The 14528-nt window shown below is 43.9% G+C and overlaps 1 protein-coding gene across 1 annotated transcript in view; it reads left to right on the forward strand.

Moving 5' to 3' along the window:
- Window positions 1–14528, forward strand: part of Reep3 (receptor accessory protein 3) — a 77133-nt gene that overhangs the window by 57206 nt on the left and 5399 nt on the right. The window contains exons 6-7 of the mRNA XM_075980079.1: window positions 7206–7350; window positions 14147–14292. Of these exons, the coding sequence (XP_075836194.1) occupies window positions 7206–7350; window positions 14147–14292 (291 nt within the window). The remainder of the gene's footprint in view (window positions 1–7205; window positions 7351–14146; window positions 14293–14528) is intronic.

Raw genomic sequence — 14528 nt, forward strand, 5'->3', positions numbered from 1 at the left:
AAAAAAAAAATGCCACAAAAGATAATCCCGTATCTACTTCCTCCTTTGTGATTCATGGATTTCACTTTTATATTTAACAACTCAAAACCAACTTTCCACTCCCCACCCCCAGGCAGGAAACCAGCCCACCACTGAAGCTCACTGCCCTGCTTGCTGGTGTCGTGGTTGTTTAACCGAAAGAGTCTCAGTGTGTGTGGTCATATCATGTTCTCATGACTCTAAGAATGCTGGAACACTCGATTCCTGGTGCTGTTGTGTCTGTTAGAAATAGTAACTGTTGAGTACTATGTAATGCTAGCTCTGTTAGCCTCAACGTATACTGTGCTTTCTCTAAGTGGCTGGAATCAGTTTCATTTCTGGAGACATTTACCAAAAAAAAAAAAGAAAATAAAAAAAAGTATTGTCACAAAAGAACTCACTGAAGCAGGCATTTCATACTCAAGTAAATTGGAGCCAAATTGGGAAATAGGTCAGGATTAAAGAGAAAATGAAAGAAAAACGATAGCAAAATTTATGCATTGTTTTTATATACATATATATATATGAAAGCATGGTTTGTTAGAAATATCTTTCAGTCTAAACGTTATTGCACTCGTTGTATGATCTTTAGGCGATGGCGACTTTCTGCCTAGGATCCCCAGGTTGAACCACCTGAGCGTGTAAGAGATGGAAACAGGAATCTAATCAGAACATTTATTACACCATAAAGCAATTCCCTGAAAAATGTTACTCAGTCCTCTGGCCTCATTACCAGGCATCTGTTCACAAGGTCAGTGTACGAGTTTATTTTGGCTGAGCAAAGCACAAATACATGAAGGGCCTTCAAGGATTCTGCTGAGGATGCTAAGCAACCCTGCTTCCACGGCGGAGATGCAGGTGGCATTGCTGTGGCTGCCCGCCACCCATGCGATGAAGGGCAGGTGAAGAGCAGAGCCGCTGGCCCCTTGGGCCACCTCAGCATTCACTCTGGCAGCCTCTTCTCATTACGTCTCTTTAATAGACCCCCCCCCCCCAAAAAAACTTAAGGAAATTAGAGCTCTGCAGGTAAAACTGCTGAAATCTAATTGACTTTTAAAGCCACCATTATTACCTTCAAATTCCTGACCCCTTGCTATCTGTTTTAATGGCTTTCTGTGAAAGGATTTTGAGAATGTTCATTTACAGATTCTTCCCCTTTTCTGTAGGGAAGAGAAAATCCAGTCCATTTTCCTACAGTCCACAGAGCAGGTTAGCGTAGCTGACACTGAGTTCTAGAACACCCGAATTAGTCTGGATTTTTTTCTCTTTAAGTTTGGATTCTGCCATGTATCGTCCACAAGACTGTAGGCAAACCATCTACACTAATGTAAGAATTAAAAAAAAATAAAAAAAAAATAAAAAACCATCTACACTAATGTAAGAATTAAGCACTTTTCTTGTCTGTAAAGCGAAGGGCAGACAATTGATATCTAAAACCTGCTGCATCTCCAGAACGGCAGCTCTCAACTGGAAGTGGTTTATGCTCCAACGCGCACCAAAATGGCCGTTTTAGGTCCTCACAAGTGACCAGGACCCACTCCTGACACCTAAGTAGGTGTCAGGGATGCAGCTTTACTGTCCTGCATGTAGCTTACTGTCCTGCAGGGCAGAAACACTGCAAAGCCTTTCCAGTGCAGAAGAGCAGTGGCACTGAGGTTGAGAGACCCTGCTTCAAAGGTGTACTGAATCTGGGCAGGGGCGGAGGAGGGGAGGACACACGACTAAACTAAAAGAACATACACACATGTATAAGAAGTTTAGGAAATGATTACAAGTCATTTTGATCTTCTAGTTCCTTTTAAATTTTTTATGTATAGTAATTATTCTTCCATCTCTAATCTTAAACACTAAGATACATCATTCACCTAGTGGGAATACATCTAGATCCACCCTGGACTTCATCGATGCTTTTATCGACTATCCCTCAACAATGAGAACTAAATGTAGCAACTGTTAAATGTAACACCTGTCCCAGATGACAAGTAGAGCTGAGTGACGGTCATAACGGAATGGGATAGTAAGAATTACCATAGAAAAGCATAGACTGTGATAAAGCTTGATAGGATAACACTGTATGGCTATATATAGATCTAACGCTGTATGGCTGACCTAGAACCCAGAACCTTCCTGCCTCAGTTTCCCAAGGGCTGGGATTACAAACGTGAGCTACCATATAGTTCTGACATGAATGAACTCTAAGTGCTAGAGTATGCAGTACCCTGCCAATGGTGACCCCTTCCTTCTTCCTGACTGGAGTGCTGTTTCTATACTCTACACAGACTAGCCTCAATTGTCTTATCCTTTTGTTTAATATTGTGCAAGCCAAATAGAGGAGGAGGGGCACACATTTAACTGAAGCAAAGCAGAAATACCTATTAGTGATAAATGAGTAGGCTTTGCTACTTTGCCCTCAAAACAGAAGCTGGGCTAGTGAGATGGCTTGGCAGATAAGAACACGTACTACTCTTGCAGAAGCCTGGAGTTCAGTTACCAGCACCACACTGGGTGGCTCACTACTGTGTGCCTCTAGCTACAACCTCCAGCTACAGCCTCTGGCTGCTGCACGCCCCAACACTTACATGCACACACCAACCCCCCCCCACACCCACCCATCCCCCAGGCACATGCACAGTTTTAAAAAGTAAAAATAGATTTTTTTTAAAACTTTTTTTAACAAATCTTTTTTTTTCAAGATAGCAGAAAAACTATTTTTATTCTTCTGTGTTTATTTCATTTTCGAGGCAAGGCCACACACTATGTCTGGCCTACCTCCATCTCCTGGCCACTCTGCAACTGTGTTTCTTTTGATGATAGGAAGCGAAGCATTAGATACAAAAACCCTAGTGACCAGTGGAGCAGAAATTGTTATTGTGTAGCATGTTACTATAATCAGGTCTCCATTAAGCCAGCGTGAGGACAGATAAGGACAAAGGTGGCTGAGAATGCTGTAGCAAAACCCTTCACTTGGAATACGGATTTTAAAGCTAACTTTTAAAAAGATTTTTCTTAAACTTTATTAAATAAAATCATTAATTCAGAATATTAGAGAAAAATTTGAAGGGTTAGAAAATCAATCACCCATCTCATCTACCTAAACATTAATTATACTGTCCTCATTTTGCATATTTCCCCACATACTGCAGGCTTGCAATCCCTTCATCATGGATGTGAACAGGACCAGAGTGAGCAAGTTGCCCTTCGGATATGGTTATTTTGTAATTACTTCTCTCCTTTGAAGTAGTTACATTGGATAATTACAACATATTGAATGTTTTCAACTTTACAGTGCTACACTTATTCTCTGTTCTCATTTTAGATGTGGTTTTGTCTATTAAAAAAAAAACTATATAGTGGGAAATCCAGTTTCCCAAGGTAGTAAGAACTGTTGAAGTGTCAAGAGTCCTCAAAAAAAAAAAAAAAAAAAAAAAACCCAGCTTATATCCCCCTTTCTATTCCCCCATTTGTCTTCCCTAAGTGTCACCAGCTGGCCTCAGAATCACTGTAGCTGAGGACAACTTTAAGCCTGTGGTCCTGCTGCCCTCATCTCCTGATCACTGGGATGACAGACATGCATCACTAGGCCCTGTTCAGTCCATGCTGGAATGGCATCCTGGACTTCCTGCAGGCTCATGCTAAGCAAGTGCTCTGCCCACTGAGCTGTGCCCTTAGCCCCACTTTCTGTTTTTCCACAGGCCATCACTGAGGGAAGTCAGGGCAGGAACCCAAGGCCGGAACTGAGGCCATAGAAGAGTACTCCTTACAGCTTTGTCTCCGTGGTGTGCTCAGCCTGAGTTCTTATACAACTCAGGACCACCTGCCCAGGGGTGGCACCGCCCACAGTGGGCTGGTCCTTCCCACATTGATCTTTAATTAAGGAAATACACTACAGATCTGCCTACAGGCAATATGATAGAGGCATTTTCTCAACTGAGGTTTCTCTTCCCAGATAACTCTGGTTTATGTCAGGTTGGGGGCAGGGAATAGTCATAAAAAGAATACTAAGTGTGCATGTTAATGACCTGCTCAGTATAAAACCATTCTAAGCCAGGCGGTACATGCCTTTAATCCCAATGCTCAGGAGGCAGAGGCAGGCGGATCTCTGTGAATTTGAGGCCAGCCTGGTCTACAAGAGCTAGTGCCAGGAGAGCTAGGGTTGTTACACAGAGAAGCCCCGTCTCGATAAAACCAACAACAACAACAAAAGACCATTCTAGATGGTCTAGGAGGGCAGAAGCCTAAGATTCACCCTGTCTCTGGTCTCCTAAAATCTTGCTCCTAGCTCCTATAGCAAACACACATCATACAGCAACAACAGCACTCTGGTTCACTGTTGAGGTAAGCTTTCTCTACTGATTGCACCAATTAAAACCACTTGCAATGGTACAATTATTAACCCAGTCAACAATCAGTGCCATTGTACCTCATTAAAACCAGCCCTGGAAACTGTATTCAAGGGGGTGGAGAGGTGGCATAGATAGATAGATAGATAGATAGATAGATAGATAGATAGATAGATAGATAGATAGATAGATAGATAGATAGATAGATAGATAGATAGATAGATTAGATAGACACACAGATCTATTTAAAACCCAAGTCATAAAATGTGGACTTGCATGCCATTTGTATGTAGGTATGGGATGGAAAGAACAGGCCAGGAGTATTGAGGATTTACAGAAAGAGCAAGGCACAGTAAAGAAAATGACGAGCAGTTCTGAGGAGATAGATGAGCACAGCCCTTCCGTGACCTTTACCTCTACAGTGTCTCACTCCCATCTCTGCTGGAAGTCAGTGCTATGTATCTGCTCAACAGAAAATAATATGATGAGCTACGTTTGTCAAGAGTCTTTTTAAATGTGTTATTGTGTGTGCATGATAGAGGAGAGGCAGTGTGCGGAGGACAGCTCTGTGAGGTAGACTCCCTCCCTCCACAGCTCTGTGAGGTAGACTCCCTCCCTCCACAGCTCTGTGAGGTAGACTCCCTCCCTCCACTCCTACATGGGGAATGGGGATCAAACTCAAGTGCTGAGATTAAAGATATGAGCCATTACACCTGGATCAAAACCTAATTTTTTGTTTTTGTTTTTTTGTTTTTTTTGGTTGATTGGCTTGTTTTTTCAAGGCAGGGTTTCTTTGTGTAGCCCTGGCTGTCCTGGAACTTGCTCTGTCAATGAGGCTGGTCTCAAACTCAAAGAGATCACCTGCCTCTGACTCCCAAATGCTGGAATTAAAGGTGTGCACCACCATCCCTCCAAAAATAATTTTTAAATGTGTAATATCCACTATTTTAATGGGGAAATGGATTTTAAACATTTTCCCTTTTTTCCTTGGATATATTTCCTTATGTTAAAGTGTTTTGCCTTTATGTTCATATATGTGTACCATGTGCACACTTGGTATGCAAGGAGATCAGAAGAGGGTATTGGGTCCTCTGGAGTTGGAATTGCAAATGATATATACTGTGTGGGTGCTGGGAATTGAACCCAGGTCCTCTACAAGAGCAATGAGAACTTTTAGCCACTGGGCTTTCTCTCCAGCCCCAACTTTAAGCGTTCTCGCACAATTCAAAGCGTAGCAGAAATACAAACCTTACCTAGGCAGTAGACACAGCGTGTGGTTTGACATGGTATCGGTAAGCTAGAGTACTGAATCATGACTTGTGAATCGACGAGCTGTTTCTTCAGGGTAAAACACACGTGAAAAGAAACGCCCAAATGTTTGTAACACCTTTAACGCTGAAGTTTAGAGATGAAGCATGACGGGTGAGTTTCCATGGTGATGTGAGAAGTAGAGGCAATCCGAAATTCACGTGTGTGGGAAGAAATCATCAGTGTAAACGCCTTGAGACAAGTAATTTTAGCCCAGCTATAAATAAAACAATGAATCATCCGTATGCTATGCAGATTTAAAGTGGGTAAATTTAGGATTTTTTTTTTCATTTTACAAAGCTTCACAGTTTAGAGAGACATGTCTTAAAAGTTCAGGTGAATATCCCCATGAAAGCCAAGTGGTGATGAAAACCATTGCATGCGGTGTGTGATGGGGATGCTCTCCGTGCTGGCCATACTCTTTCCGCTGCAGTCGCCGGCAGCCAGAGACATCTTAGATGTGGCTAGTGAAAGTAAGGAACTTCATTTCAGCTCTGCAACAGTGGTACGCGCCTTGAATCCTAGCACTGGGGAGGCAGAGGCAGGCGGATCTCTATAAGTTCAAGGCCAGCGAGGGCTCCACAGAGATATCCTGTCTCAAAAAAAAATGTGTTTTCCTTTTTAATTAATTTGCATTTAAATATTTGCTTGTGTCTGTCATATTTTTAGGACAACAGTAGGAGCTTAAGAGCTGGCTCAGTGGTTAGAGGTGTTTATTGCTCTTGCAGAGAACCTGGTTTACTTCCCAACTTCCACATGGTAGCTCATTGCCTCTACCTCCAGTCCCAGGGGATCAGACAGCCTCTTCTGGCCTGGCAGGTCGCTGCATCCCTGTAGTACACATACATACATGCAGACACCTTCTCATATACATAAAATAAAAGTGAATATACCTTTTATAAAGACGAAATGAACTATCCTGTGATGAACATGTCTGGCCGGATTGTTCATTGTGTGAAGATGTTTGCATATCCAAAATTCTTTGCCTCCTAACTCTTTCCACCGACCTCCAGTTCGAGCTATTACCATTCGTGACTTACACTTGTTTTAAAACACTGTCCTTCCTTGAAGAACTTCTCTACATCATAAGTATTAAGCCCCAACAGGCTAGTTTTACTATTACTAATCCAGAATACTGAGCCACAACTCAGAATTATATTGCTATTTGCTCTGAAGTTAATTTCATTATATTAAAAAATAAAATAAAAACATATCTTAAAGTTTAGTATAATGCTGAAATGCCTGGAATATAATGTATTGATATAATGGCATACTTTGAGATGCATAAAAAGGAAAATGGATTAATGTTGCTATAGATATCAGAAAGCAGGTATAAACAGTGTGTGGCATTCACCTAGATGTCAGCTGCTCCAAGTGCTTTTTTATATAAAGTAAGATGTATAGGGATGTTAATATATGACAAAATATTACTGTGTTTCTTAATTAAATGTTGTAGCATGTTGCATGACAAATAGAAGAATATTAAGTATTTGAAAGTATCTTTTTTTCCTCGGGTCTTATCGCGTCTCTGTTAAATAGAGCCAAGGCGCAATAACGGAGCGCTTGCGGAGTTTCAGCATGCATGATTTGACAGCCATCCAAGGTGATGAGCCTGTGGGACAGAGACCCTACCAGACTTTGCCAGAAGCAAAGAGGAGAAGCAAACAAGCCAGTGAACCAGCAGGTATGCTTATGTGTAGGAATATGCACGGGTCTTTCATAAAAGGGCTAGAGTTCAGGGTGGCTACTATATAACACATGGGTCCGGAGACAGAGCTCACTTGGCTATTGATACCATTTTTGTCAGGACAGAGTCTTGTGTAGCCTATGCTGTCTTCAGCCTCTTGATCCTGCCTGCACCGCCCCAGTGCTAGGACTATAGGTGTGAATGACCACATCCAGCAAAATTTACTTTTCTTAAACATATATTTTGGAGCTTATTATTTCGTGTGTTGTCTTTCTGTTTTCCAGACAGGGTGTCATAGCCCAAGCTTGCTAAGACTGACCATGAACTTTCTGGTCCTCTCGTGTCTAACGGCCAAGTGCTGGGCTCAGGTGTGCAGCCCCACATCTGATATAATGCAACCCTAGGGAGAGAATCCAGAGATTTGGACAAGCACTCTCTTGCCAACCGAACCACATGCCCTGCCCAAGCATGTCTTTTTGAGTCTGTTTTCCTGTGCAGTTTGAGCTTTGGTTTTACCCCTAGCCCTTTCTTTCCAAATTTTCTCTAAATCAAACTGCTACTTGGCCTTTTGCTGCCGACAGAATTCATGAAGCCAGCGGGGTATGGTAGTGCACACTGGTAGTACCAGCAGTTGGGAGGCAGAGGCAGGTAGATCTCTGTGATCTCGAGGCCAGCCTGGTCTACAGAGCAGGTTCCGGACAGCCAAAGTTACACAGAAAAACCCTGAGGGGGAAAAAAAGGAAGAAAGGAAGATTGATCATTTGATCGTGCAACTAAAAGCAGAGCTGTGGCCTCCCAAAGCACCTGTGAGGTTTTAGGGGCTGTGGGCATGGTCAGAGCTCAACCCGTGCTTTAGTTCTGACTGGTCACCAGCACTCTCTGTTCAGACTGTGGACTGACATCTGAGCAGTTCCATGGGTAAGCAGCACTCTGCGAGGTCTGTGAACAAGCGGGGACGTTGACTCACAGGTGAGAAGGCTTAAGCGGATGACGAGCTATGACTCAAAACCGAAATAAGATTACTCCAGTGGGCACTGTGGTGAGATCGCACACTCCAGTTCAAGAGCTAGCTTGTCGGCATATTCTGCAGAGATGATGAGCCTGTCGGAGTTGCTGTGTCTTGTGCCTGGAGTGGACCGGTGTGGTCTTGGAAGCAGGTGTGAAACAAGCAGAGTCCTCTCACCATCGTGGCTCGTCTGTAGCAGTCTTCCTTCACATCCAGGCTGAAAGCTAAGATGCTGAGGACATTACTTTTTTTCTTTAATTTATTTAACTTTTTCTTATGTGCATTGCTTATTGGCTGCATTTTTGTCTGTGTGAGGATGTCGGATCCCTTGGAACTGGAGTTACAGACAGTTGTAAGCTGCTATGTGGGTGCTGGGAATTGAACTCGGGTCCTCTGGAGGACATTCCTTATTAAGGTGTTAATCAGTCTTTTAAAAACTTCATTCTCTTAAGAGACAGGCTGAAAATGATTATAATAGCTCAAGCTAATTTTTAAAATAAAGTAACAGCCCCTCCTTTTTTTCTTTCTTTTTTAAAGACCCAAGTTTTGTACTGTAACCTAGGCTGACCTTGAACTCTTGGCAGTTCTCCTGCTTCAGCTTCCCAAATGTTAGCTCCCCACCTAGCCATAGTTCCTCTTCAAAGAGAGGGGCTGGAGAGATGTCTCGTTGGTTAAGAGTGAACACTGCTCCTAGAAAGAACCCAAGTTCAGTTTCCAGTGTTTATTCGCGGCTGCCATAACTCCCAACTCTGCCACTCTCTGTGAGCACCTGGACTACGTGCACATGCCCACATACAGATATGTATGTATGTGTATACATACATGTACTTAAAAATAATAAAAGTAACTCTTCCACTTTCTCCCCAGAATGAATAATATTTAAAATGGTGGCCAGTGTCTAAAAGGTTATAATCAAACTAACCATTGGTTAATGTAATACTTTTAAGAATGAAGACCTGAGGCTGGGCTGTGGCTCAGTGGGTAGAGTGCTTGCCTAGCATACAGAAAGTCCTGGGTTCCATCCCCAGCATTTCATAAACGGGGCTTGGTGATACATACCTGTAACCCAAGCGCTCAGATTTGAAAAGTGGTGGAAGCGGGAAAGATCAGAAGTTCAAGACCAGCCTCAACTACCTAGCAGTTTTTGGTCAGCCTGAACTATGTGAGACCTTGGGTCAAAACAGGAGAGAGAGAAAAAAAATATGAGAGAGAGAGAATATGAGAATTACTGTACAGGAAGGAAAAGAACACATCTTGCATCCCAAAGAAGACAAAAGGAAGCCATCAGAAATGTTCTCATTATCTGGCCAGAGTGGCACACGCCATTCATCTCGGTACTCCAGAGGCAGACAGACCTCTGAGTTCAAGGCCAGCCTGCTCTCACTCTATAAAGTGAGTTCCAGCAGAGCCAGAGCTGCACATAGAAACCCTGTCAGGAGGAGGAGGAGGAAGTGGAGGGCGGGGGCAAACAAACAAGAAAGTTCCCCTTGTCAACTGTAAAACCTCCAGTTTCCTCAAACAATCACAGTCCCTTTGTTCAGAATGAGGGGTGACTGGGCTCAGCAAAGCAAAGTAATTCTGTTCAGGGTCCCATGCAGCTGTGCTCCAACAGCAGCTGGGACTGGAGCCACACACCCAAAGGGCTCGCACGCGTCCCTGTCAGAGCCTTGGAAAAGCCAAGCAGCAGGTGTTAATCTGTGTCCCCTCTGTGTGGACTCGCAGGAGTCACCTGGCAGCTGCGGTTCCCACAAGTCACTGGCAGAAATCCCACTCGGTGCCTTCACTGCGCTGTTGGTGGTGACTGAGGCAACTGCAAAAGCCTGGAAGGTTGAAGGGGAGGGGGAAAGCCCTGAGCCAGCCTCTTGGACTTTCTGTGAGTTCAAAATGAACTGATCGTTTTGGATGACAATCTGCCAGACAAGTGTTCAGAGAGGTTTGTCCAGGACCTCTCCTCTCCTTCACAATAACAGAAGCCAAGCACCTACAGTGACAGTTGATTACCATGAAGACTGACGGTGTCCCATTCCGAGGGGGAGAAATAGGTCAGTGAGATAGCGGGGTGGAGAGGCGTGGCAGTTGTAGTTGGTGGTCAGGATTAAGAGGTGTGAAGCTGTTCGGTGTCTCTACATGCTAGAAAATCCAGAGATCTTCTAAAAGGTTAGCACTGTCTACTTCTATGTAGTGGGGCTTTCTGTTTTTCTTTTGTGTGTGTTCTATTGTTTGCTTGGGAGGGTGTTGTTGTTTATCTGTTTGTTTAGTTTTAATTCATTACTCAATCAGAAATAACACAATATTCTTATTTTGGTTTTTGTTTGTTTGTTTTTGTTTTTGAGAAAGGTTTTTCTCTCTGTAGCCTTCACTATCCTGGAACTAGTTCTGTAGACCCGGCTGGGCCCAAACTCAAAGAGGACCACCTGCCTCAGCCTCCCAAGTGCTGGGATTAAAGGCGTGCTCTACCACCACCTGGCTAATACTCTTATTTTGAAAAAAAATTAAAAATACAATAGAAAACTCAAGAAATGACAGCCTCTATTTTTTTTCTGATTTATTTTCTTCATTATACAAGAATAATTTTTTAAGAAGCTACTTGGCAGTTTAAAAAAGGAGAAATTGAAATTATATAAAAGCCTGCTTCCTGTGACATATAATGGTCTGGAGGCTGTCAGCACAGCTCAGTTGGGTGAGTAGAGGAGCTTGCCACCAAGCTTGATGACTTAGTTCCAGTTCCAGGACCCAAGTGATAGAAGGCAAGAGCGACCTTGAAAAGCACATGTGTCTGTGCATGGCATGCACACTTAAATAAATTAACTTTTTTTAGAGAAGGCAGAGGACTAGGGAGATGATTTCATGGTTAAAAGCAAATACGTCTCTTTCCAAGAACCCCAGTTTAGTTCCCAGCATCCATGTTGGTCAATACAAGGCATCCTGTAACTCCTGTTCCAGAGGGTTGGGGACCCTCCTCTGGCGTCTGTGGACACCTGCACGTACATGCACGTACACATACACATGATGAAATTAAAATAATCCAAAAATAAAATAGCATAGCTGGGGCATGGTTGCCCAGGCCTTTAATCCCAGCACTCGGGAGGCAGAGGCAAGTGGATCTTTGTGAGTTCGAGGCCAACCTGGTCTACAAAGCCAGTTCCAGGACAGCCGGGGCTATTATACAGAGAAACCCTATCTTGAAAAACCAAAATAATAATGATGATAATAGTAACAACAACATAAATCCCTTCAAAATACCCCTGACACCTCTTCCAAGAGAGAGAGAATATGGCTTCATTTTACCCTAAATAAGGAACATATCCCTACTTCCTTTAATTTCCTCCCATCAGCCTCCGGCCTCCATTGCCCCAGCCCTCCACGGTCACACTCGGTGCCGCCTGGAATGTGCTACTCTTGACTACTATAGTAAAACAAAGGATTCTGGCCAAAATAATGTCTGATTCTGCTTCCAAATCCCTTCTGATTTCCAGCCTAGATGTTTGGCAGCCTAAAATTGTTATTGCCTAATATATAATTAACGTCATTTATGTTATTATGAGAGTGAAAAGCATATTAGCAACTGTTCACAATTTGCATGGTAAGTCTCAAATTATTTGTGTCCTGGGTGAGCTGACTGACAGACATTTGTTCCACACCATTTTCCTGATGGAAAACTTCATCCGTGCTTCCTCCTGGGCCCTTATCATGAGCTCCTTATCTTTATTAGAGAGGGCTTTAAAACTGCTTAGGGGGGCTGGAGAGATGGCTCAGTGGTTAAGAGCATTGCCTGCTCTTCCAAAGGTCCTGAGTTCAATTCCCAGCAACCACATGGTGGCTCACAACCATCTGTAATGGGGTCTGGTGCCCTCTTCTGGCCTTCAGGCATACACACAGAATATTGTATACATAATAAATAAATAAATATTAAAAAAAAAACTGCTTAGGGCCACGCAACTGCGCACACACCCCCACCCCTGTCTTCATTGCCTTAGACTGGCCCTTGTCTGGCTTTCGCCAGGAGCCTTGGGTTTTGGTTCTCAAAACTATGGTCATCATCTCCCAGGGCTTGTTAGAGATGCTCATCTCTGCCCTCCCCCCAGGCCTGCTGAATCACAAGCTTCCACGGGTGGGGCCCAGCGATGTGTACTGACACGTTATCCTGCTAAACACGCTAGAGTCTGAGGGCCCTGCCTTCAGGGATGGGGTGCTCTTGCTCCTGACTCCTAACCTGGAGTACTACTAGGATTCTTATAATAGCCATCCCTCCTGGGTGCCTGCATAGTGAACAGAAATGAGTATTTATCGGGCCACATGACAGCCACTTAGCTGGCCCTATGGTCACTGGCTGATCTTGTGCTGAAGGTCTCCTCTTAACACCTGTCTCATGGCCGGTGGTTTCTGTCAACGGAAATGTCCTGGCTTGATCAGCACTGTAACCTTGCCCCAGTGAACTCACCTTTCCGATTGCGGCCCCTTTGCATCTTTCCTGGGCTCCCTCATCATTTGACCAACAATGTGACAAGTAGGGGAGGGGCTTTGATTAAAATCAAAGGCACAGGGGCTGGAGAGATGGCTCAGCGGTTAAGAGCATTGCCTGCTCTTCCGAAGGTCCTGAGTTCAATTCCCAGCAACCACATGGTGGCTCACAACCATCTGTAATGAGGTCTGGTGCCCTCTTCTGGACTGCAGGCATACAAGCAGACAGAAAACTGTATAAATAATAAATAAATAAATAAATAAATAAATAAATAAATAAATAAATATTTAAAAAAAAAAATCAAAGGCACAAATGACACCCTAAAACACAACATTTGGGTTTTATGCAACTCATGTGGGAGTGAAAAGAAACTTTACAACATATCTAATTATTTTTCACTGAGGGCCTTTTTTTTGGGGGGGGTTGTTTTCTTTTTAACAGGATGTGGGTGTTATTTCATTGTTTGGAAATTTTTAGGAGAGCCGAGGGTTTTTTGGTGTTATTTGGCTTTGTTCTTGTTGTTTGGGTTTGGCTTGTTTGGTTGGTTGGTTGGCTGGTTTTTCAGAGACAGGGTCTCTCTATGTAACTCTGGCTGTCCTGGAGCCCATTCTGTAGATGAGGCGAGCTTCAAACTCCGAGATCCGCCTGCCCCTGCCTTCTAAGTGCTGGGATTAAGGATGTATGACATGTGTCACCACAGCCTGCCTGGATTTGGCTCTTTAAAATCTTAGATATTATTATTGTGCACTTAGAGGTCAAAGGGCCTTTTCCCGTGCGTTCTCAAACTCAAGCTGAGTCCCCTGGCCAATCCTCTTTTGACAGGGGGTCTTACCTTTAGCTCAGGCAGATCTTAGACACGGTCAGTCCTTCTTTGCTTCCTGAGTTCTTGATGCCACCGGTGTGTGTCATGTCTGACTGTGTAGTGGGCGCTCCTCTCTCCTCACCGTATTCTGTATAAGTGCTCTTACTCACTGAGCTGGCTCCCGAGCCCTCTGATTTATTGTTCATAGTGAGAATGGACTGCTGGCCATGGTGCCATGACTGTGAATTTCAGCCCAGCCTGCGCTACAGAACAAGACTCATCTAAAAAAAAAAAAAAGTAGGCAAATGAATAAAAGCTGTCAGGGAGAAGTTCATGGCAGAAATGAGTCCTCTGATCCTTATCTGCAATCGTGCACAAAGCAAAAGTTCACTGAGAAGGGCCGGGGGGCACTTTCCAGACAGCAGGCAGAGCGACCCCAGATAGACCCTCATGTCAGGCAGGTGAAGAGGCAGGCTAATTGTGGCCTCCGTCTAAGGCATGCTCTTCTTGGCCATTTGTTTAGCCTACGGAATTCCAGTGAAGGATGGAGGTGAGCAAACAGACGAAGAGGCCGAGGGGCCGTTCTCGGATGACGAGATGGTGACTCACAAGGGGCTGCGGCGGTCCCAGAGCATGAAGTCTGTCAAGACCATCAAAGGCCGCAAAGAGGTCAGTGTGCATCGGGTAATTGTTTTCCTGATGATCCCGTGTGAGGGGTTTCCTTCTGCTTTGTCGTTACCGATAGAAAACGACCCGTGAATGAAGGATTTGAGGGAGAGGGCAGCATGGTAGTTCAAACCTGTCATTAAAGCGGGTGTGGTGGGGGCTCTAAGGGCATCCCCACCACCACCACCACCACACGGGAAATTTTGAAATAGGAAAGTTATTTTGTGCTCTTTGTAGAC

Source organism: Microtus pennsylvanicus, chromosome 7 (genome assembly GCF_037038515.1).
Source record: "Microtus pennsylvanicus isolate mMicPen1 chromosome 7, mMicPen1.hap1, whole genome shotgun sequence".
Classification (NCBI taxonomy): domain Eukaryota; kingdom Metazoa; phylum Chordata; class Mammalia; order Rodentia; family Cricetidae; genus Microtus; species Microtus pennsylvanicus.